General features: G+C 36.7%; 1 protein-coding gene across 1 annotated transcript in view; it reads right to left on the bottom strand.

Annotated features, from left to right (window-relative positions):
• Positions 1 to 23,415, bottom strand: part of LOC129267310 (dynein beta chain, ciliary-like) — a 66,782-nt gene that overhangs the window by 11,131 nt on the left and 32,236 nt on the right. Inside the window, exons 31-51 of the mRNA XM_064103306.1 lie at positions 23,185 to 23,251; positions 22,777 to 22,938; positions 21,521 to 21,761; positions 20,854 to 21,073; positions 19,915 to 20,226; positions 19,130 to 19,336; positions 17,891 to 18,041; positions 16,100 to 16,144; positions 12,419 to 12,567; positions 11,771 to 12,027; positions 11,128 to 11,463; positions 10,164 to 10,305; positions 9,277 to 9,460; positions 8,890 to 8,999; positions 7,483 to 7,560; positions 6,007 to 6,237; positions 4,046 to 4,371; positions 3,023 to 3,203; positions 2,344 to 2,556; positions 1,093 to 1,370; positions 150 to 403 (exon numbers count right to left, since the gene is read on the bottom strand). Of these exons, the coding sequence (XP_063959376.1) occupies positions 150 to 403; positions 1,093 to 1,370; positions 2,344 to 2,556; positions 3,023 to 3,203; positions 4,046 to 4,371; positions 6,007 to 6,237; positions 7,483 to 7,560; positions 8,890 to 8,999; positions 9,277 to 9,460; positions 10,164 to 10,305; positions 11,128 to 11,463; positions 11,771 to 12,027; positions 12,419 to 12,567; positions 16,100 to 16,144; positions 17,891 to 18,041; positions 19,130 to 19,336; positions 19,915 to 20,226; positions 20,854 to 21,073; positions 21,521 to 21,761; positions 22,777 to 22,938; positions 23,185 to 23,251 (4,144 nt within the window). The remainder of the gene's footprint in view (positions 1 to 149; positions 404 to 1,092; positions 1,371 to 2,343; positions 2,557 to 3,022; positions 3,204 to 4,045; positions 4,372 to 6,006; positions 6,238 to 7,482; positions 7,561 to 8,889; positions 9,000 to 9,276; positions 9,461 to 10,163; positions 10,306 to 11,127; positions 11,464 to 11,770; positions 12,028 to 12,418; positions 12,568 to 16,099; positions 16,145 to 17,890; positions 18,042 to 19,129; positions 19,337 to 19,914; positions 20,227 to 20,853; positions 21,074 to 21,520; positions 21,762 to 22,776; positions 22,939 to 23,184; positions 23,252 to 23,415) is intronic.

Genomic DNA, 23,415 nt, shown 5'->3' on the forward strand with positions numbered 1-23,415 from the left:
GAACCATTTCTTACGATAGATTGCATTGACCACAATGTACTATCAATCGTAAAAATCAAGCATACGACTAAACGCTAACCTTTGTGTTACGGGACCAAGAATGTGAAATTACAATTATATGAATGGGAAAAAAAAGTTTTATGACATACCTTGCTTTGTTGACCAGTTTCTTAACACCATCATCCAGACTCAAAGCTTCCGTGGTCCCGACCTCCTCATCCCATTTCTCCTCCAACCATCCAGCATAGTCCGTAGCATCCACGTTAGCTGGAGGGGTTGGTACAGTAACAGAGCCTAGGACCAGCTGGCTACCAGACCGACTGGTGGCAGTGAGGATGTGATTGACAATGGTAGAGAGATAGAGACGATCCCAGGGGTCGGTAAGCATGTTCCCATAGACAACCTACGTCAAAGAATACAATGGGTTTGATTTTCGTTAAACTGACAAATTATGTTCCAGTGATAAAATTTTTTCAAGAATTATAAATACTCAATGCTCTATATAACATATATAACATTCTGAAGATGTTCGTCATCGGGAGACAACTGATCAATCAACTCTATATATAACATTGATACTACCATACCTCTATGCCCTTTAGAAGGAAGAAAAGAAAGAATGAAGAAGAAATGCCCATTTACAGAGGATCAAATCAATAATAGGTACATGTACATGTATATCTCATTCTATAAAAAGAATTGTCTTCAAAAGGGACTCAATGATTCTACAGTATTAGCCAGTTAAATACCGAACTTTGTTCCTACCAAAATGCTTTTTTTTTTGTCGAACACTTTGTCATTGGGATGCAAGCTACCTTACAAAGAGATATAGGTTAGATTCTAGAGGGCACTAACAAACTAAAGAGCTTGGCTCCCACATGTGGTGTTATTGACTTGTAGATGGCTCAGTAAGTTCACTTAATGATCAAAGACAAACCAGGATCCCAAAAGCAACAGTTATAAACAGGATTTTTATTTCAGATAAACTGCACAAACATATTTCGCTCTGCAATGACCCTGATAACCTTTTTTCTGAAGCTTATTCTCTCTCTCCAAACAAAAACAAAGTAATCATTAACAACAGATCCTTACCCCAGAGATGAGTCCACAGAGCTCTTTCAGACTATCGTTCCCAGTCTGACCTCCTTCTTCCTTGAACTTTGACCCCATGATGACCTCTAGACTGTGATTGACCTGGACTTCACTAAAGGCTTGGTACTGTGAAAGACCTCTTGCACCGTACATCTGACGAGCGTAGAGGACTGCATGGATGACGCAGGCTCCGTACGCAACGCCTCGTACCGCTGTGCTTTGATCAGTCAAGGCTTGCCAGATGGATGGACCAACCGATTTCAAGGCAGCGATAGTAGCTGAGGAATAAAACGAACATGAAATGCAAATTCAACATCTTAAAACATATTTCAACAAGTACATGTACATACCTCCCAAACCTTAGAGCCAAGAAATGGATTTCATTCATAGGAAATTTCCAGAAAAAGGAACACAGATGGCTAAAATGGAAAAAATTACATTTTTTTCCTCACAGGAATGTTGCTATTGAATAGGTACACTTGGGAGGTAAGCATGTAATTATCTATTTTTTTGTTCAATATCTAAAATATAACAAAGTGTAAGATAATCTGTTGTAAACGAATGGGAATAATTATTATAATCAGCTCTTTTCCTCATTTACACATGAGGTAAGAGCCTAGTAAAGATAGGAAATATCAAATGAATATGCAATATTGAAATTTCTTTGCTTCCCATAATTTTAACACGGAGTTAGACCATGGTCTATAAAGTTAAACAAGACTTAAGGAATTGGGCAAGAGAGTCTAAGGGGGTGCTGCAATCAATCTTTGCAATCAATTGCAAAATTTTAGTTGCAAATTTACAAATGACAGACCTATTTCGAACTAAAGCAAATAAAAAAATAGTTCTTCATACAAGAAGTAGACCACCAATCAATTGCAAATTTACAATTAATAGCAAGACTTACGATTGATTTGGGACCTGAAAATGACTTGTACTCAATAGCAAATTTCTTTCAAAACTCCACAAGACCCTGTCACATTGTTCCATGAAGGCCTTGCGTGTGACTTGCGGGTAACTATTTTTGCTACCCGCAGGACGCCAACATTGACAGTGTCTTGCACGTATCTCACACGCAGTTGCCCGCAGAATCGCACACAAGTCTAATTTCAAAGCAGAAAGATTGTGAGCATGCTCAAAACTTTGTTGTGGGTGAGTTGCAGGTAACTGCCCGCAACTCACCTGCAAAGACTTGCACAGAATTATGTGACAGGGCCTATACACAGGTACCTCCTGAAAGTAAAGACTAACCTGTTTTGAGTATGTCATCCTGAGAGAGCGTTACTACCTCCATGTTGGTTGAACCATCCTGTTCATTCAAGAGATGAGGACCTATCACATCCCAGGAGATGACACGGACGGACTGAAGGAGGTCATCAGGAAGACGAGCCGAGGGTTCAGAGGTCAACCAGATGCAGAAACGTGATTGGTTGTTGGCTGCGATGGGATTGAGCCCCAATGGACCTGATGAGAGGAGAGATGATAATTGGTATGAACATTAGGATAAATACCACTGGCACAGATATGTCAAATTGTACAAACATTGAATTGATATAATGAGAAACTGCTCAGATCTTACAATTTTTTTATTACTTAAATGACCTCAAAGAATAAGTGATGCCATCCTCAATACACCATTGAAATATGTCATATTTTATATAACAAAATAAAAGAGAAGTAGTGAGAAGGTGACATCATCCCTTCATTCATTTGCACACTGACCAGTATGCGCATAAAAACAATTTGGTGAAAATAAGACAAATTTTTAAATGCTATTATTTCTTATCATACATAATTATACATCCAATTTTGGTCAGGTATCGAGTTCTATGATTGTCTAGTTTTCCTGTATATGTTCAAATCAATTACTGTTAGGGTTGACTTGGCATTTCATTAGAAATCTTCAAGCGATGTACATTAAACCTCTTACCTCCTGTATTACCAACTCTAATAAGTTGACCTTTGAGATGAGAGAGAAAACGATCGGAGGCGAGATGAAGGTCTTCAATCACCAACCAACCATCTTTATCAGCGATTGCATCTATCGCCATGGCAACCTGCTGCTCCGTGCCTTCGTTGATGGCAATTCGCTCATAGGCAATGCTCTTTTTCTAAAAAGGGTGAACAGTAAAAAAAAAAATCAAGTGTGAATTTGCCCAAGGGATAGTGTCAAGCTGATGAATAGTTTTATGTTTTTAACTATGAGGATTAGGATTAAGGTTTTGAAAAGTTTTGAATGTACATGTACATTTAAATTTGGCTCAATATGTAGGTTTTCACTAAAGCATACATTATTTCTTAGAACCAATGCCAATAAGGAGTTTTTACAAAGTGACATGGAATGAATTCAAGAACACAGTATGTATATATTGAAAATACCTCCTCAAATGACAAAGAAGAGATAATAATAGGCATTTGTATAGCACCATCAATCTAGAAACATCTATTCCGAGGCGCATTGTTATTATAATTACTACCCCGGCTTCAGCTTGAGCTGCCTTTCAGCGCTCGTGCATTCAAGGAATTAATCCTGCCGGGTACCCATTCACTTCACCTGGGTCGAGTGCAGCAGTGTGGATAAATTTCTTGCTGAAGGAAAACACGCCATGGCTTGGATTCGAACCCACTATCCTCTGTTTGGAAGGCGAGAGTCAGAACCACTAGACCACGACGCGCCCACGGATGGGAGGGGTATGTAAAAAATTGGTGAACCAGAACAGCAGGTTTGTTCCAATGAAATTATTTGAGCTGACAAAAAATTGCAAATATACCGTTAGTCCAGTGTCCATAAAGAAACTGCTGTTTTGATTCACCAATTTGTGACAATGACTTCTTGGTTGTTCTTTGTCGTGAAGAACATTTGATGATACTTTTTCTATGTTCTTGAATACGTTGTGCTTCATGGAGCAAAAACTCTGTATTATCTATAATGCCAAGAAGACATTCATCATACCTGTGCATATGTGCGTAGTATATCAACTGGTCTTGTGTTAGACTTGAGTTCACTGGGCAACCTCTTATTCCCTGCTGCTGGTGATGGTGGCATCAGGACCATGACAGCGAGAGAGCGGACCGCACTACCCAGGATGCTTCCCACCGCAGACGGTAGGGGCTTCACACAGGTCAGGTGACGCTGGACGTACCGGGAGGCCGCTGCCGGGAACCGGTCAGGGCGGAGAAGACGGAGGAGGATGAGCTGGTGGAACTCGTTGAGACCGCCGAGGTCTGGACTGCTCTGGGGCGAGGTCTGGCCCTGTTCATCAACTGGACGCTCTTCACCTTTATGGCAAATAATAGATGGAAGATATATATAATGAAATAAACATTGATATAACTGTACATCATGCAAGTAATCTTGCATTAGTATCAGAACTAATAATTATTTCTTTTGCTGCAATCTTAAAATGCATTTAGTACTTCTAATGCATGTAATAATGATGATATATTACACTCATGCAGTGCTTAAAGTGATAATTTCACTTTGTTCTGATTTAAAAAATTCTCCTTTTGGTTCCTGAAAATGGGCTAAACATTAGGCTTATAGTGTAAAAATACCATCCCAAAAGTTTCAAAGTATTACATTTACAGGATCAATTTTAAAACCTTGGAGATGTAAACCAAAGTTTGAAATAATTGGGAGTTGGTTTCAATGACTATGTGTATACAGGGAATCTGTGCACCACAACAAATTAATTCTAGATGAACACAGCATGACCTACATACAGTGTGTACAAGGTATACACTGAATGTACAGTGCAGCTAATAGTGTGTGTATAGGAGATACACACAACAGAAGGCAGTCAAAATAGCCAACAGACTTTTTGAATTGGAGAAAACTGGTCATAAGCTGAACCCGTCTACTAGACGGTTCCCAAAATCAGGCTAATAGATTGCTACTTGTATCTAAATTAGAGTTTTTCGTCCTGTATTGTGGTCTGTTTCAGGGTTTTTGAGGACAAATACAGGCACTCATACGCACGTTTCAACTCAGTTTGAGAATTATTAAAATCAGCTGCTCACAAAGTTAAACGATCCCTTTAATATAATTTTTTGTTCTAAATTTTGCAGCTTGAGCTAAAGCCAGGGTAGTAATCAAAATAACAATGCAACTCGGAATAGATTATTTCTAGATAGATGTGGCTATACACATATAAATACCTATTATCATCATTATTATTGCATCAATGATATTTGGTCCTTATCCCAGAACTTTAAAGAAAAGAGGAATTTCCAATATGTTAGTGAGTCGATAACATATTAACCATATCTGTTACAGTCAGTCTATTGTAAATATTAATCTTAATCAGCAGTGAATCAATTGTATATATTAATCACATCTGTCTTGAGAAATAGGGCCTAGGGGTGATATGTTTCATCTACATGTATGATGATCATGATGATGGTGATATAAATGAAGATGATGATGATGGTCATCATCATCATCATCACCACCATCATCATCATCACCATCATATTCATCATCATCATCACCATCATTATCATCATCATCATCATCATCACCATCACCACCAACATCATTATCATCATAATCATCATCACCATCATCACCATCATCATCATCATCATCATCACCACCATCATCATCACCTCCACCACCACCACCACCATCATCATCATCACCATCATCAACATTACCATCACCATCATCATCATCACCATCGTCATCATCATCACCATCATCATCATCACCATCATCACCATCATCATCATCACCATCATCAACATTACCATCATCATCATCTTCATCATCATCATCATCATCATCATCATCATCACCATCATCATCATCATCAGCTATTGTAAATATTAATATCATGTAACAGTGAATCACTTGTAAATATTAATCACATGTCTTCATGTACCAGGGCCTAGGGCTGATAGGCTTCATCTCACCTGTATTTGGCCTGAGCGGTAGGGCTAGTCTCTCAGGTTCTGATGATTGATACCATTCATCCCATCTATCAGGCATCTCAGCTATCTGAATACACAGGGAATCCAATGGACCAGGTAGCACAGAGATGGCTAGGATATCCTCCCATTTATCAGGGGGGAGGAAGGCTGGGGGCGGGGCATCGCATCCAAAGTCAAGGAGAGTCAACTCCATGGTCCCCAGTCCAGGATTACCTGTCATAGGTGTTTTAAAGTCATTTATTAATCAATATTGATTGTCTGATTGATTGATTGATTCATTCATTAATTTACTCATCTGTTTTAAATATGTCTATATATTTAATAATTATCCTTCAATTCAAGCCTGCTGTACACTAGAAAATCTGTTCCGATCTGAATTTTCAAGAGAGATTGTTAGAGCAGGAAGTTGAAAGTAGACCTGGTTAAAGTTTATGAACATTCCAACCTATGAACTCTTAACAATCAACATTCCAAATAGAGATATGAATACTAACATAAAAACTCCATTCTAATTCTGGCCTCGCTTTAGGAATAATAGCAAATTAAGTTCCAAAAATCGTAATGACATGATCATCGGCTATGACTTGAATCCAAATTCGACATTACTACAACCACAAGCTTGCAGCAAGGAATAATTGTGATGTAAGTATTCCTAACATTATGCCAAACTTCAAATGAAATAATTTGATTTCTTGCAATTTTCAAAATGTGATTTATTAATCTCATATGGTAGTCAGATCGTGCAGTGAGAGCAATATATTTCTAAAATTCATTCATCTTTTCATCTTTTGTATGCATCTTTCTATTTATTATTTATCTATCAATTCATCTCCACAAAAATTTGTTAATTCATTCATCTTCTATCTCTTCTATCTCTGTACATGTAGCTATTAATCAATTTATTCATTCATTCAATTCAGTAAAAAGCATGCCAATATGACAATGACCATTACCCCAATAATAACAATGAAACAGGAACATGCAAAAATATTGAATACGGTAAAGAAATCATGCAAAGAATCGTTCAAATTTAAGATGAATAAAATTGATCACAGAGGAACCACTTTATAATGTTTGAACTTCAAGGAACTTTTTTTTTGCAAAATAAAATAGTTGGCATTTTACAAAACGGATTTGAATTTCGGGAATCAAGGCAAGCAAGGTTTTGATTCAAACTGTGCAAACATATTAGTATCATTTCAAAATTCATTGGACTGCCTGGTATAGTAAAAATAATTGTTGAAAGCAGTTCAAACGTATTAGTATTGTGTCAAATTTTAGTGAATTAAACTGTGTTCCGTAATTTAAAGATTAACATGAGTTAATGTCAATTATTCAAAACATTTGGATAAAAACAATTTAAGACAACTGGTCAGTATGTTAAAATTAGAGATTTGTTTTAACAAATTCATTATAAAAAGGTTCCATTGTGAATCAATTATTTCATATTAGTCCCACCTGTTTTAATTCGTGATTGTGAGTGCAAATTGCAAAAGTCACTTAGGAGAGTGTTGAGTCTAGCCGAGGGCAATCGACCTTCATTGTCAAAAGTTGGATTATATATTTATGCAAGAAAACAAATAAAAAACAGAAGGAAAGAAATGGCCATGACACATCTATTAGAAGTGATGAAAAGAGAGATAAATGTGCCGAAGAGATGAGTTTAATCAAATCAATATTTTAAATAGGTAATGTAAGTAAGTGATTATGTCAAACACATGCAAATATTTAAAAAGACGACTCATATCACAATTAATTGAAATAAACTAAGACCAAAAGTGGTAACAAATGATTTTAAGTTTCCTCACAAATGTGTTGTCTTGGAAACTATTTAATATAGTGGGCTAAAACCTCACCCATGTAAAATTACTTGTAATCTGTAGAATTTTGCATGTTTAATAACACAATGTCTAAAGCTTTTAGTGTTGTTTTTGCCAGATTAAGTATACAATCTAAAGACCAAACTATCTTTTACTATCTACCAGAAATCATGAAAGCTATACTTAAGCAAATGAAATGTTCTACAGCAAATTTAAAGAAAAATCAACAATAATATTTCCTAAAAGATAAAATAAACCAAGTGTCCCTTCTTTGATGCAAAATAAAGTTATAGATTATTCACTCATTGATTAGAAACCAACATGTGCTATTCCAACATTTTAACAAGAAAATGTGCAAATAAATAAGTTATTAAGTAATTAAGTAAGAATAATATCAAATATGAACAAACAAAGTTAACTTCATGAATAAACAACAAAAAGAAAACGCAAAGATACATATATAACAAATGGTTTTGACACAACACACTGTACAAAAACAGGTCAGAAACTATTCATACATTCTATTTGCTTTTTTTTATGGGGGGGGGGGGGGGTGGTATGGAAATATGAAAAGCTTCTAGACCTACTATCATATGTTTTAATGCAATATTTACCAACAATTGATAACTTATTTTTATTGTCTAAAATAATGCCCCCCCCAAAAAAAAAATGTAGAAAACCAATGAACATTAGGGTCAGTTGGCATGTTAATCTTTATTTCTATTATTATCGTGATTTCTGGGGGGGGGTGTCATATTTGAATGAAAATAAATGGGTTTAATTGGATCTGTTGGTGCATTTGGTGGTAAAATTTGGATTCTGAAAAAAACATATCAGCTTGTTTTTACTAAGGTCAGTTGGGTTGCTGCAAACTTTTTGAAGGGGCCTCATCTACAGCTTTTCACTTCAGAGGAGCTTTATAGAATTAATCTTTTCTACAGCATATCATAGTTCAATACTAAGCAACAATACAAAAAAATCACAGTAACATCTAACATGCAGAGAACTGAAGAAACTACTTTTCTAAAAGGATGTATAAATTTACCTTGTAGAAGTAGAGCTAACTCCTCTTCAGAAAATATGTTGGTTGTTTCATATTGGATGTTAATGCATAGCAGAGTTGCAAAAAGGAGGCGATGCTCATCATATAGGCTCCTGAAATTTAATATTGAAATATTAAATTTCCTTAAAATATACTGGTGATCATCATCATCATGAGTTACCACAGAATCCACCAGTATCATGAACATAATCATCATCATCATCACCATTATCGTCATCATCACCATTATCGTCATCATCACCATCATTGTCATCATTTTCACCATCACCATCATCGTCGTCGTCATCATCATCATCATCACCATCATCAGTTACCACAGAATCCATCTCCTCTTGAACATACAATCACAATCATTTGGGTCCTACTTACTGTCTGACATTCTGGAAGACTGTCTGCGTAAGGCAGTCAACGAGCTGTTTGACTTGATTAGCAGATAGATTGGTATACTCCATACCTCCTGATGGGAACGTCGGTACATCAGGAATCACTATATCTGGGACTGACACACCGGCAGGTCCGACAGCACCTTCCTCGTCATCTTCTACGCCTGATTCTGAGTAAAAAAAGAAGGAAAACAAATTAAAAGCAATTGTTTTTTTTATAAAAATGTGATCACGATTAAAATGCCTGTGAAAATATCAACATTCGGTTTTTGTTTCCATAACTTTCAAAAGAAATATAGCTCCCTGACTGGCTTATCCATCTAAGCTTACTCATTCGCTAGCTCTATTTCCTTCCCTCTCTCCTTGTAATATCTACTTGTCTCCCTCTCTCTGACCAGGGCTACGTCTTACAAAGAGTTGCGATTGATCTGATCAATTGCAACTATGGAAAGCCAGCAAAGCAAACATATAAAATGCATGTTTCTTCGAAATTTGTTCTAAATATGAATGTATATCCACAAATTCATTGATTTCTTAATAATTTGGTGTGTTCTCCTTTGTTTAAAAAGGACATTTACAAGTTTCCTGTTAAAAAAAATATGACACTGATGGATTTCCATAGTTACGATTGATTGGATCAATCGTAACTCTTTGTAAGATGGGGCCTTCAATTCTTCCCCTTTCTTCCTACTTCAATGTATCTACACCCTTCAGTTTCTTTTCATTAGTGATAGTCACTTTCTGTGTTTGCCTTTTCCTTTCCTTTTCTACCCTCTTTATCTACATGTATCTCTATATCTGTTTTTCTTTCTCTTTCTCCCCCTCCTTCTCAATATTTCTCTTGTCTTCCTCTTCTCAATCTCTTCTACTTACCTCCTCCTGTCTCCTGCCCTTCTCCCCCATCACCCATGGAAATCTTCTTCTCAGAGATCCGTGTTGAAGCGCTTCCTAGTCTGGGAGGAACCACCACTCTACCATGATGAGTATCATCTTCATCATCGCTACCGGTATCAGCCTGGAATCAGCAGAAGAAAGTGTATTAAAAAATGTATTACAAATAAAAATATATTAAAAAATAGGAGACACAACATTTGCTCCTGCGACATTTACTCCGGTCTTAACTTATCAGAGGGCTTAGGGTTAGAGCTGGATTGTAAGAGTTTTTAGTTCAGATTAATGTTAAGATACAGGATTAGGGTTTGTTTAATTTTGGAGATTAGTTTAGAATCTATGTTAGGCTTAACGCGCAGATTTTCCATCAGAGCAATTGTCGCCAGAGCAAATGTTATGGAACCATAAAATAATTTATATTCACTACCATAACATATATTTATAACAATAGGGGGTAAAATGATGATGCATAATACTCCGAGAAAGTCTTCAATCTAGTTCTGTATACAAAAAGAAATCTGAAAACACACCTTCATAATATATCATACATGTACATATACCTATTTCAATAAGATAACCTCGCTCTATGCCATAAAAGGCACTTTGTATCATCTGGTATAAGTGCTTCTAATCAATGAATTATCATTTTCATAGACAAACAGAAAATAACATGGATTTAAGGGGACTACTTCCACCGCTGTTTTTATTACTGATTTCTATATAAAGAATAATACCATGCATGCTGAAATTGATATAAACATTATAACTGATCACTTTAGCTTTGCATGATGCTACATTGTACCATTTGACAACAGGATATCATAGTAATAGGAAAAATTTACTATTCCGAAGACAAAGTGGCACCTAAAATGATTTCACATATTTCCTGAATCTCCAAATTGCTAAAGGCAGAAGCAACATTGGAACTGAAGAATTGAAGACTTACATCATGCCAGTCTTCTTCCTGCGCCACCTCTGGAGGAAGTTCCTCTCCTACGGCCTGATCAAACATCCAAAGAAACATCGGTAGTGAAACCCTGTACTCCCTCTGCATCCCCTGTAGGCTCTGCACCACGGAGTACAGCATCGCACCTCTCTTTGACAGCGGTGACAGCTGGTCCCGGATGCGCTCCAGCTGGGAGAGGGCCTGTTCCGCAGCCTCCAGACGGGTGAAGACGGTCTCCTTGTGATCCACAATGGAGGAGACGTACTCTGTGTGGCTGGTGATCTCCTGGGAAGAGACTTCTCCTTCAAGAACCTGGAGGAGTTTGTCCTCAAGGAACTTGAGGGATGAAACAGAAAAGACAGGTGCTATAAGTCACGTGAAAAGTCAATTGTTCATAGGTAGTAGTGCAGGTTGATCCTTCTATAATGGTTTCACTAAAAGCACTTAGATCAGAGGTAGTAAAACAAGTTTTCTAAGGGTTACTAAGACGAGTGTGAAGGTGAAAACTTCTACAAACAACACCAAGTTCCTTTTGAAAACAAAAATCAAACTTAGAAGTTGACATTCAGTTGTCTAGAGGAAAGCCTTTGGGTTGGGAATAACACACTTAATGTTCAAAAATAATAACTGAAACCATTTCTACCTGTAAGGTCTCTTTGTGCTGCTGAATGGCTCTTAGGACCTTCTTCTTCTCAAGAAACAGCATTGGCATGACCCTAGCAAAGGCTCTATCAAGAAGTTCTTCTCGTAACATCTCAGGTGAGGCATTGTAGTTCACCAGGGTCGTTGCTGACGCTGTTCTGGCACTGAGGTTGGGGTACATGTTGGTGGTTGCTATGGTGACACGGAAGTTCTCGTGGCCGAGTAATCTGCGTCCGCAGTATTTGATGAGTCGAGCATCTTTAGTTATAGAAAGTCCAAAATAAAGAGACAGGGATGTGTTTAACTGAAATGAAGTAGACTGTGGTGGATTTTTTTTTCTAAGTTCACTACTTATTTAATTCTCTTATACACATACCAATTATGAAATTAAATGACTTTCCAACTGGGAATTTTTAATAGGGTAGCAGTAGGAGAGAGTACCTTGGAAGCTCTCAGAACGAGTCCATAGTTTAGCAGAACCTTGAGCATCTTGTATATGACGTCCTTTTCATCACGGTACAATGCCTACTTTAATTGTTATCATTAAAATGACGTAGTGACTTGAATTCCTTGTGTATTAGAAGAATGTTAATCACATAATTCAAATCTTAAAATACAGGATTAAAAAATCAACTATGATTTGACCTACCTCCACTACCGCCCTCTTCAGTTCCGTGGTTAGCATGGTGAATGAGAGGAGCAGACATGGAATCAACACTATCTACACTGTTCATCATCAATAGAGGGCGTCCTCCAAGAATGGCCTTCTCTATACGCACAACCATGGATGGGTCAAACCTGATACGAAAAAGCCAACACATTATTTCCTCAAATTTCATAAAATTATTCAACGATTACAACTTGCCAAAAATGTGTGCTGCATCTTTTTAGCAAGAATCTCTCTATAAAGACACTGCATCTTTTCATAGCATACTTATAGACATTCGCCATTTATTTGTTTATGATGAAATGTGAGGAACAGTGATGAAAAGCCATTTGTGCGATTCCTGCGGGGAAACCTGCAGCCCTGACTTCTGATATACAAGCTACTTAAATCAACAAATAACATAGCCTTGTTGCGACAGCATGAATTTCAAAGAAATCCCAAACATTTCATGGGAATGTTCACAATATATTTTTGTAGGATGATTCTCTTTTGTTAAATATGTTAAGGTAATTTGATCTGTCCATACACCCATATAAGTAAACATTAGTTAAATATTTTAATATGTAATTCCTCCCCCTATCCCTCTGCGCCTCGGAATAGTTTCCTAGATAGATGGCCAGGTAGATGGCGCATAGTAAATGCTGTGTTTATTATCACTATTATTATTATTCAACCTTTCAATCACTTTGATTTCACAAGGAGTGTAAGAAATGGCTGCCACAACACCATTACCAATGGGGGAAATACAGATTGTATGTACATGTATACGAGGGGAGAAAGGCTCTATTTCTGCAGGTTCTACATTATACTGCCACAACATAGTTTTTATATAAAGCAATAAAATCTAAAATTGACAGATTTCCCTAGATACAGTGTAAGAGCACAATCATACAACACAAAAAATATACATTCACAAGCTGACTTATTGACTATGGATCTACCAACATCAAATGAGCTTTAACAACAACAAAAAAGACCATCTGGTTGAAACATAAATACTTAATGTAATTTTTCTTAAAATACAAAATATTTTGAGCTTCTCAAGACGTTTAGAATGTTTGCAAATAACTGCATCACTTTGGGGTTTTATCACATTAACTTTTCTTCTTTTTGTCAGGCCCGACTCTTTTGAACTTGTCATTGATTAATTCAAAATTTCTATGCAGAATCAAACTTAAGTATGAAATAAACTTGTACAGATGGGATCTTCATAGAAATACGATATATAAAAAAACCCAAGATAATGTGGATTTATATGCCTTTACATAAGCACCACAGACATTTTAAATGACATACCCGAGCTTATTTTCCACATGGCTATGGCAAGCATGGTGATGAAAAGAATAGTAAACAAATTTCATGAGATATAAATTTGAAAAGCAACAAAATACAATGCAAACAAATCAAACAATTTCAAGCTATACTGACAACAGTGTATCATAAAGATATTATTCTGTCTTATTATCCCTCTATTTTCACTATGTATAGTGTTTGGATTTGTGTAAACACAATGAGGTATATCAAATTTTTGTTTCCTCAATCCCACCAAAAAGCATAAATAAATTAAATTAAACAATTACTAAATTATACATGTAGTAAATACATAAATAAAGAAGAAAAAAAACATAAGTAAATACATACATAAAGAAAAAATACATAAAAAGTTTATAAATGAATAAAATACACTAATGAATAAATAAATAAATAAATAAATAAAAAGTAACTACATGTGACTAACTAAATAACTAACTAACTAACTAACTAACTGACTATTTAACTGACTGAATAGATAAATAAAAAAAAAGTTATCTACAATATAAATGAGTGATCACTTGTATATTTACTCTAAAACAGGCAGCAAGTTTATGGCTTACACAGTACGTTAAGTAAAATTATATCGTACAAATCGTATTAAATGCACTAAAATTGAGGAAATTAAAATTTAAAACTATGCAGAGTATACAGGACACTGCAATGTCACTTGAAAGGCAATTGGAGTATAGTTCAAATAGCACTTATGAATTAACAACACTACATAATAATTTTTCAAACAAGCCAAAGCGGAAAACATCTATGTTCTAATATGCACCGGGCAATATAATGTATGTGCTTATTGTTCTAGTGCAAGACACACGACTTCTATCTCGAGATTTCAAGAATTTTCAACTACAAAATGGCACTATGATAAACTGAATAGCAAGCAAATCAAGAAATGATTTCAAGCCTGTTAATATTCAACAGTGCAGGTAGGTGTTCAATAAAGCTGTTTGTAAAGCACGACGGGAACATGTTCTTTGCTGCTACAGTAAGTCAGCTCCATAGGGATGTATGACATAGCACAAGAAAGGAATACCAGTCGTGCGTAAAGTCATTACTAACTTACAAACAGCTTTATAAAACACCCACCATGAGACAATTAAAGGTGCTACAGTAGCTTTAAAAAAAGTGCAATGGCAAAAAAAGGCAAAAAAATCCAAAGTGCCTTTTTGGGGAGAAAGCAGAGGAGATGTGGGCAAAGAAATGGATGAGGAAATGGAAGGGGATAATAAATGGAGGGAGAGAAATTACAAGCGAGATATAGAGATGAAAAGTAAAAAAGGAGTGGAAAATAGGAGGGAAAGAGAACAATTATGCTGACAGTGATACAACATTTGCTCCTACAACAATTGCCCCAGGCTTTATTTTGTCTAAGATGTTGGGTTAGAGTAGGGTCGCAATATGGATTTATATTAGGGTTGGGTGTGGTATACGACCCAGGGTTGAAGTAAGTCATTTGATCAGTGTATGGAAATTATAGTGGATCAATTGTAGCCAGAGCAAATGTCATGGACCAAAATTGATAAAGACGAGAAAAAGAGCTTTGATTAAAGAGTATCAAGAAATAGACAGATGGGAAAGGGATATTTGAAAGAGAGATGAGAATTAAAACAAAGAGGAGAGGAAGAAAGATTTGATGGAAAAAAGGAATAAGTAAAAAATATCATGAAAAGTAAAGAAGGCAATTGTGCAGGTCACACAGCTTTTGCAAGTCACACGGTTCTGAAACCCAAACTATAAAGCAGTGGCACTAAAATAGATACTCATGTGTAGAACAAACAGTATATGTGCTTCTAAAAAAAGTTAGAACACTTTGGTTAATACTTTTTCTCCAATCATGAACTACTTTCTACAAACATGGAAAATCATGAAAATTGATTTTTCTTTCACTGAACACCTTGCTGCAGCATTTCAGGGAAATGAACACAAGTTGATTTTAAGGACTTTAACAGTGGAGTAAAATTTCATATCACTTTCTTTGACAGTGGGGGCAATAGTGCCAGCAAGGAGGGGGTGATACATGTACATGTACATTGTATGCAATAAGTGTAGATCAGAAATTTGAATTGTGGAAAGTTCTGTTCTCCACAGATCACTATTATGATAGCAACAACACTACTAATGTAATCTACATCAATAATTACAATATAATGCACTTAGAAACACAAAGTATTGAGTGCTATTACATGTAACTATTATTGTTATTGTTGGACACTTGAGGGGTTTCCAAATATTTAATGAGTACTTAGTGAATATAAGTAGTGCTTCTCAATGGAGGTGGGATGAATGAGTAGGATGTTTGTATTAGTTCATGTAATGACATACAAAGAAAGATAGAAAGCTTACAATTCAAATGTGTCTTTAGAATACACATGTATTTGTTGATGTCTCCTATAAATGAAACAGGATCAATGGACATTACAAATATCATGATTCTGAGGAAACAGTTGGTTAATCATTATTACATTGTCAATGATAATGATACATGTACATTAAGAAAAATTAACACAGTTTTGGGTTGGTATGGTATCATTTATTTGTTGATGTCTCATTTGTTTCAATTTTCTTTTTCATGGGGGTAATGGGGGGGGGGGGGTATCAAAAGTAGTCAAATTCAACATGAAAAATGAAATAATTAGATATATTCAGGTTTACAGTAAAAGATCCATGTACTTTGAAAATCCATTTTACCAAAAAACTCTTCAAAATATTATAACATTGAATCCCACAACCAACAAAATGAACCATCAACACAACATGAATAAACAAATATCAACAACTCAAAACAACAAACGTCCCTCAACCAGCACAAGCAAATAAAAAGAACATTCAAGCCTTGTTCATTAATGATGCGACAAAGTTCAGCAACAATAAAAATACATTGTACTGCAATGAGACAAATCAGAGCGCCTATGCAATAACATCTAATGATGGTCTACATTTATGTAAAGTCTAGAAAAATATTCTTCAGTTGTACGAATAAACTCATAAAATCATGACATCATAATAGAGCTGCCAACCTGAACAAGAACATTTCAGTATTTCAAAAGCTGCATATCAGTATTTTGGTGAGGAAATCAGTATTTTCAAAGAAACACAATGGGACAACACATAAAACTGATACTTTAAATATCAGTATTTTGCATGAAATCATCAGAATTCTTCTCATGTTTCAGTACTACATGTAGTTACGAAAAATCAGTACTTGACAGCTCAGTCATAACGAGTGTTAAGTGATATGAGTTTGTTTACTCTTTGGCAGATTGTGTTACGCTGACATATATAATTTCTGAAATTTAAATGATTCAGTTTTTGGTTGCCTTGCAACAACAAAAAATTGTCGCTTGCCTCTTCCATATTACTTGTTTAAAACTCACAATTGTATCTCTGACTTTTGTACAAAAAAAGTTGCTGAGCTTTTTGTATCACATCTGAAGGAATATCTACAAAATGCTTTCCAGGAAAATATTTAAAGCATGAATGCTGAAACTTACCATCTAGCGATGAAAATATCAAATGGAACATGCACGAAGGACACGGGGAGAAATACAAAAATGAAATGGAAAATTGAATTCTTGGGTGGCAATTAAATTTTGGCATTATTGTTTTCTCATTGTGCTCCATACTATAGCAAGACTGGCCATGCACTAACAGACATATTCATGTACATCCTGGTTATAAATCATTCTCGAGTAAACATTTTCTATTTGTCTAATGGCATCTACAACAGTATGTTGATTCTTCTCTGCAATTTATATATTTGACTACTTCTAAAAGATTAATTTGTTTTATTCTATCTACATGGCAATTTCAATCTTGATTGATGGGTACTTCAAAGTACTACATTTGACAAGACAATGCAATCTATGCAATTTTGAAGGAAATCTAAAGCTTCTAAATAAAGCTGAAAACAAAACAATTGGCAATCTTTTACCTTTTAATAGGGTGAACATGAACCAAAAATTCATACTGTACATGTAAAAACTACAGAATCTAGAAGGGAACAAGGGACTATTGCATTTATCTAGTGAGCTTTACAAAACAATCACATACATGAGAAGAACTATGCCATATAAACTACTTATATTTGGAAGAATATAAGCAATTGATGATAAAATAAACGATTGTGTTATTCACCTTGTCTGCATATCAATGTTAACGAGGCGATGTTGATAGATCATTCTCCGCAACCAACGTATGCCCTCCATATCAGGGTCAATCAGGTACGGGGGTCGTTGCCATGACGACTTCTGGATGGCAAGATTCTCCATTTGCCTCAAGCTCAGGCCTAGTTTGAAAGAAATAAATATCAATTTATTTAAAGAATAGATAATTTCCCATGATGCCTAATTTCTTTTTTCAATTATAAATGAGCGACATAAATACAATTACTTAATATAAACACTCCTTTTTTGGAAATTTTTACTGTACAGTCATGTATTTTACATCTGGCTCTATGTGCAAATTTTTGCGGCATTCACACTACATGTAGCATTGGCCAAGATTGGAAGTAAAATCTTGGTCTGAAATAGCCCAGTTAAATTAGGGGTAAAGTTTAATCAAAATTAGTTAAGAAAACTAAGATAGAATCGGTAAAGGAAATAATCTGTTGTCTCATGATGCAACATAATGTTGACAGGGATCGCAGCATTGACATCCCCGAGGAATGGCTTCTAACCATTCACCGGCATGCGCCCCCTACGACCGCCCAATACTCATCGGTGAATCGCCCGCTTTCCACGCCGCCGGCAGCCGACGGGATTTCCCCGAAGTCTGCATGCCGCCCAGCGATCGCACCGTCCTCGGCTTCTGATTGGTCGGTTGCTCCAACCAATAATAGCGTGGTGGTTCCGGCACCAACGGTACGCAGCTTACGATATAAAAGGCGCACGCAGCAATTGTCCACTTCATTACCTGACGAAGACTAGGAGGTGCAGTCGAAACGTCGCAATTTCAGTTTGCCGCATCGTGAGACAACAGATTATTTCCTTTACCGATTCTATACTACCACGATGATAATATGAGATAATACATGCAACTATTATGCAGGTGGAAGCTTTAATTTAGTATTTGATTTTTTACATCTTGGGTAGATGTTAACATAGCCAATTTATTCACTTTGATTTATGTTGGATCCTACAGTAATGTTCACACTGCTCTCCTTCAGAGTACCTTTCATTGTGACTGAAACCCCCTTAAATCATTTATTACATGTAGGTATATTGTTAAAAAAAATGAATCTTAAAATTAAATATCAGGCGTAGATGTCAACATACATGTAGCACATACTTAAGTTCTTTGTGATTTACCAACACCTTTAAAGCTTCAACAAGAATTTCTTTATGAACACAACCCAGTCCTTGCATTGACACTTACCTTTAGTTCCCCAATCATGTACATTCTTCTCTCCTACTAAGAGCTTGATGAGTGATTGTACATATCTCTGGTACTCAGCACTGCCAATCTGAGGGAAAGCATCAACGTCGTAAGCATGCTGGCTCTCTGCGATTCCACTCATTGCTGTCATGCCTCGTGGAGGTTCCTCTCCGGTCGGTTGCTCGTTGCGTGGAGTCTCTTGGGCTTCTGCAAAAGATTTTTCAAATGTATCATTTTTTAGGGGTTGTGGCTCAGTGGATTAGTCAGCAGAAATATATTAACTAATGCAGGCTGTTGACCAGACTGTCAGGATTAACATGCAGGAGTGATGTCACAATAAGGTCACAAAGATTAACAAATATTCCAGTGCTTACAAACTTTTGAGGAATTATTTCCTGCTGATGATAACCATTTACCTACATGTGTAGGTTGAGCGCAGCACGTTGTGGATTAATTTCTTGCTGAAAAAAATTACGCCACAGCTGGCATTTCAACCCATGAGCCTCTGTTTCAAAGTCCTCATACTAATCCACTGGGCCACAATGCTCCACGTGCTCTAATTGGAAATGACTGCTGTGTACCCATTCATGCATACTAAATTGTGCTGCCACTCAACGCAGGTGATGTGAATGGGTATGCGGTAGGAATAATTCCTTGAATGCACTGAACACTGAAAGTGGCAGCTTGAGCTGAAGCTTATGAAATATAGTGTTCTTCTAAATAGATTACATCTAGTACACATCTAGATGGCATTATATAAATGCATATTATTTTCATTACTCTACCTTGTGTCTGAGATAGCAGAGCATTCATCTCCTCTTCCTTCTCCTTCATCTCTTGGCTTCTCCTATCTTCTTCTCCTCCTTCATCTTCTCTTTCCTTCTCTCCATCTTCCCTTTCCTTTCCTTCATCCTCCACCTCTCCTTCATTCTCAGTCACTTGTTCATTGATTGGTGTCTTGGCTTCGTCTTCTTGTCGTTGTGCTGGTGTTCCTTCGCTGTCCCGCTGGCCGAGGTCTAAGGGTGGGATGGCACTTTCCATACCGGTGTTGGCTCTGGTCTTGGGTGAAGTGTGGATCGCCCATTCAACAATCCAACCTGAAATATAACAAAGAATATAAATCAGTTGAAAAACCAGAAACATAGAAATTCTAAGGTTACAAACAAAGAATGATGATGATTAATTATTCTGTAACATCAGGGGCCCGTTTCATAAAGGACTTGCAACTGTTGTAAATTTGCCATAATGGCAACTACTATGGTAACAGGGCTCAGCAGCCAATCAGAATCAAGGTTACCATGATAGTTGCCATAATGGCAAAGTTACAGCAGTTGCAAGTCCTTTATGAAACAGGTCCCAGTTCCACCAATCTGCCGCTAGTGGCAAATAATAAAAAAAAAAAATTATGTCTCAATTGAGTCTAATTGATATTCAGTAATGAAGGAGTAATTAAAATTCCAACATTCCAAAACGTAAGTTTAAACATTCATTATTCGAACAGATGATGTGAACGTATAAAGTAACAAAGAGATCTCCAACTTCAGAGTTATAATGTGAGTGCCAAACTTTCAATAATTTATTTCAGTTCATCTTTAGAAACAGGCGTAGCAATGAAAATTATCTGAAACAAAAAATTAAAAAAATTTAAACTCACATGACTCTAGTTAGAGATCTCTTTGTTCCTTTATAAGTTCCAAAGTTTAGTAATATATGTAATAACCAACCTTTCATTGGATCTATGGCATCAATGACCAAAGGAACACCCCTCTCTTGAAGACACAGCGGCCAATGAACAGTCAGAACGGATCGACGGAACTTAGGATCATAAGGGCCAAGGTAGGTAGCGAAGGCTGCTGCCATTGCAATGGCTCCAGAGATGGCAAACTCTCGTTGAGGAAGGGATTGACAGATCTGAATGCAGTGCTGGTGCTCCATAGCCAGGATCTATCAGGAAAAATGTTAAATATGAGAAATTGTAAAATAAACACATACTTGGAAAATTATTAAGAACTTATGCAGATCAGAGATTCATGAAGTAGGATTTTTTGTTTTGCAGGGAATACAATGCATATGAGCTAGTTCAGCCATATAAGGAAAGTTACTACATTGTATTTAAGTATTAATTACCAATGTGGTGACTTAGCCTGCATATATGTGACTGGAGTCTATGGAAAACAAGTGTTTTAGTTAGCAAAAGCTCTCCAACAGCTTAAGAACAGACTAAATTGTCGCCTATTCAATGGCGCACTACACATTACCATGGCAATTTCTTGCTGAAGGCACTTTACGCCATGACTGGGATTTGAACCCACAACCCTCTGCTTCAAAGGCAAGACTAAGGAACCACTAAACCACAATGCTCCACATAACTTGATGGATCACATCACTCACATGTCTGAATCTATTAGCAGTGTCCAGTTGTTTGGTCATCTTCCTAGAAAGATCTTCCTGGTCATTCTTGTCCACCGTGGCACTCTCAAAGCTCAGGGCCAGGTCCAGGAGTCTCTCCTCTAATGCCTTCTTCTTATTCTCCAGCATAGAGAGTTTATGCTCTGCTTCCTCAATTGCTACCCTTGTCTCTTCAACCTTCTTGTGAAGCGGCTTGACCTTGGAGATCATGAGACGATGGTATCTGTGAAGCAATAGCAGAATATGAATGTGTGAGTGATCAAACGAAAGAAGGCAAATGGGGTAATGGAAGCTTGGCTCTGGAGGAAAGTGTTTTGGAAGGGGTAAGGAGAACTATATTATGGTGGTGGAGATGGTGGATGATGATGAAGAAGAAAATCATGAATCAATGGCTCAGGAAACTTGAGGGAAAAAAGCTTAAAGAAAAGAGATATGCAGGCTGGTCTCCCTCCAGTTACAATCAAAATCCAACACAGACAAAACAAGATTGAGTGCACTGGTTGCATCATCCGGGTGTTTCATAAAGCTGTTCGTAAGTTAAGAGCGACTTTAAGATGACTGGTGATCCTTTCTTGTGGTAAATGGCATGTTTATTGACAATGGTTTAGCGCGTAAGAAAGGTCCACCAGTCGTTCTTAAAGTCGCTCTTATCTTACAAACAGCTTTATGAAACGGCCCCCTGGAGTGTAAAACAAAATATTTCATAGGAGCCCGGGCTAACAGAGTCTCAAGACACCGGAGATACCTAGAGACACCCTTGTATTTCGGAAGTCTAGCAAATGCTATATTATAGTGCCTACGTCTAGAGAGCTCAATTCCCATTAAAGTCTCCTACATCTCAAATTGAGACCACAGTAGCATATTTTGGCTTACAGCAGATACTCCCCATTGAACTAATTACAACCCTCTCTAGCATGGAATGAGGAATATGAGATGATAATAAGAATATGCAACATTTATATAGCGCTTTTTTATATAATACAAATGTTTTTAAGCGCTGCGTACTATTACATCAGCTACCCAGATCGAACGCTTGAGCAATCAAGGAATTCCTTCCTACTGGGTTCCCATTTACTACACCTGAGCGGAGAATGGCAAATGTAGACAAACGTCTTGCCAAAGGACGCGAGCGGTGTTGTGGGATTTGAACCCTAGACCTTATGGTACAAAGTCTAGAGACTTATCCACTGAGCCTTAACACCTGTACCGACAGCAAAAAGAAAAGGAAATAGGCTCACCTGCAGACACCTCTCACCCAGTTACACAGTGAGGCAGCAGCAGCATTCTTTCTCAGCATATTCTTGGCCTGGAAGGACGACTTCTTGAGGTATGGTTCCACCAGGCTCAGGGTAGACTCTGGAAGCTCAGAATCATCAAAGGAAGCAAGCTCCTCAAGGAATCTAAAAGGGCAAAGGAAATACCATTGAATTGTAAGACCAAGTGGAGCTAAATGATGATTGGTTATGCACACACATGTGACTGGTCTCTAATTTGGCCTACCGTGTGATTTACTAATGACTGGTCATGAGAAAAGAATAAGTTTTAAAATGTAGTAAACAGACTAATTTGTTTAACAAATTGTGAAAAACAAGATTTAACAAAACAGAAATTAGCTGATACAGTCATAAAAATGATAATAAAGTTACCTTTCAATGTTTGCCATCTGACGCTTCGCTCCTTTGCTCCAGGTCAGGTCAGATGCAGGAGATTTCACTGAAAAATAAATAAAATCATTACACCTTATTAATTCCACAAACAACCTATCAATGGTACATGTAATTAAGCTTATTTTTTGCAGAAACTTCATTTAGATATCTACTTAATGACTTATCATCAATGTATATACTCTAATTACACCTACTGGAATGATTAAGAGA

This window comes from Lytechinus pictus, chromosome 8 (genome assembly GCF_037042905.1).
Source record: "Lytechinus pictus isolate F3 Inbred chromosome 8, Lp3.0, whole genome shotgun sequence".
Classification (NCBI taxonomy): domain Eukaryota; kingdom Metazoa; phylum Echinodermata; class Echinoidea; order Temnopleuroida; family Toxopneustidae; genus Lytechinus; species Lytechinus pictus.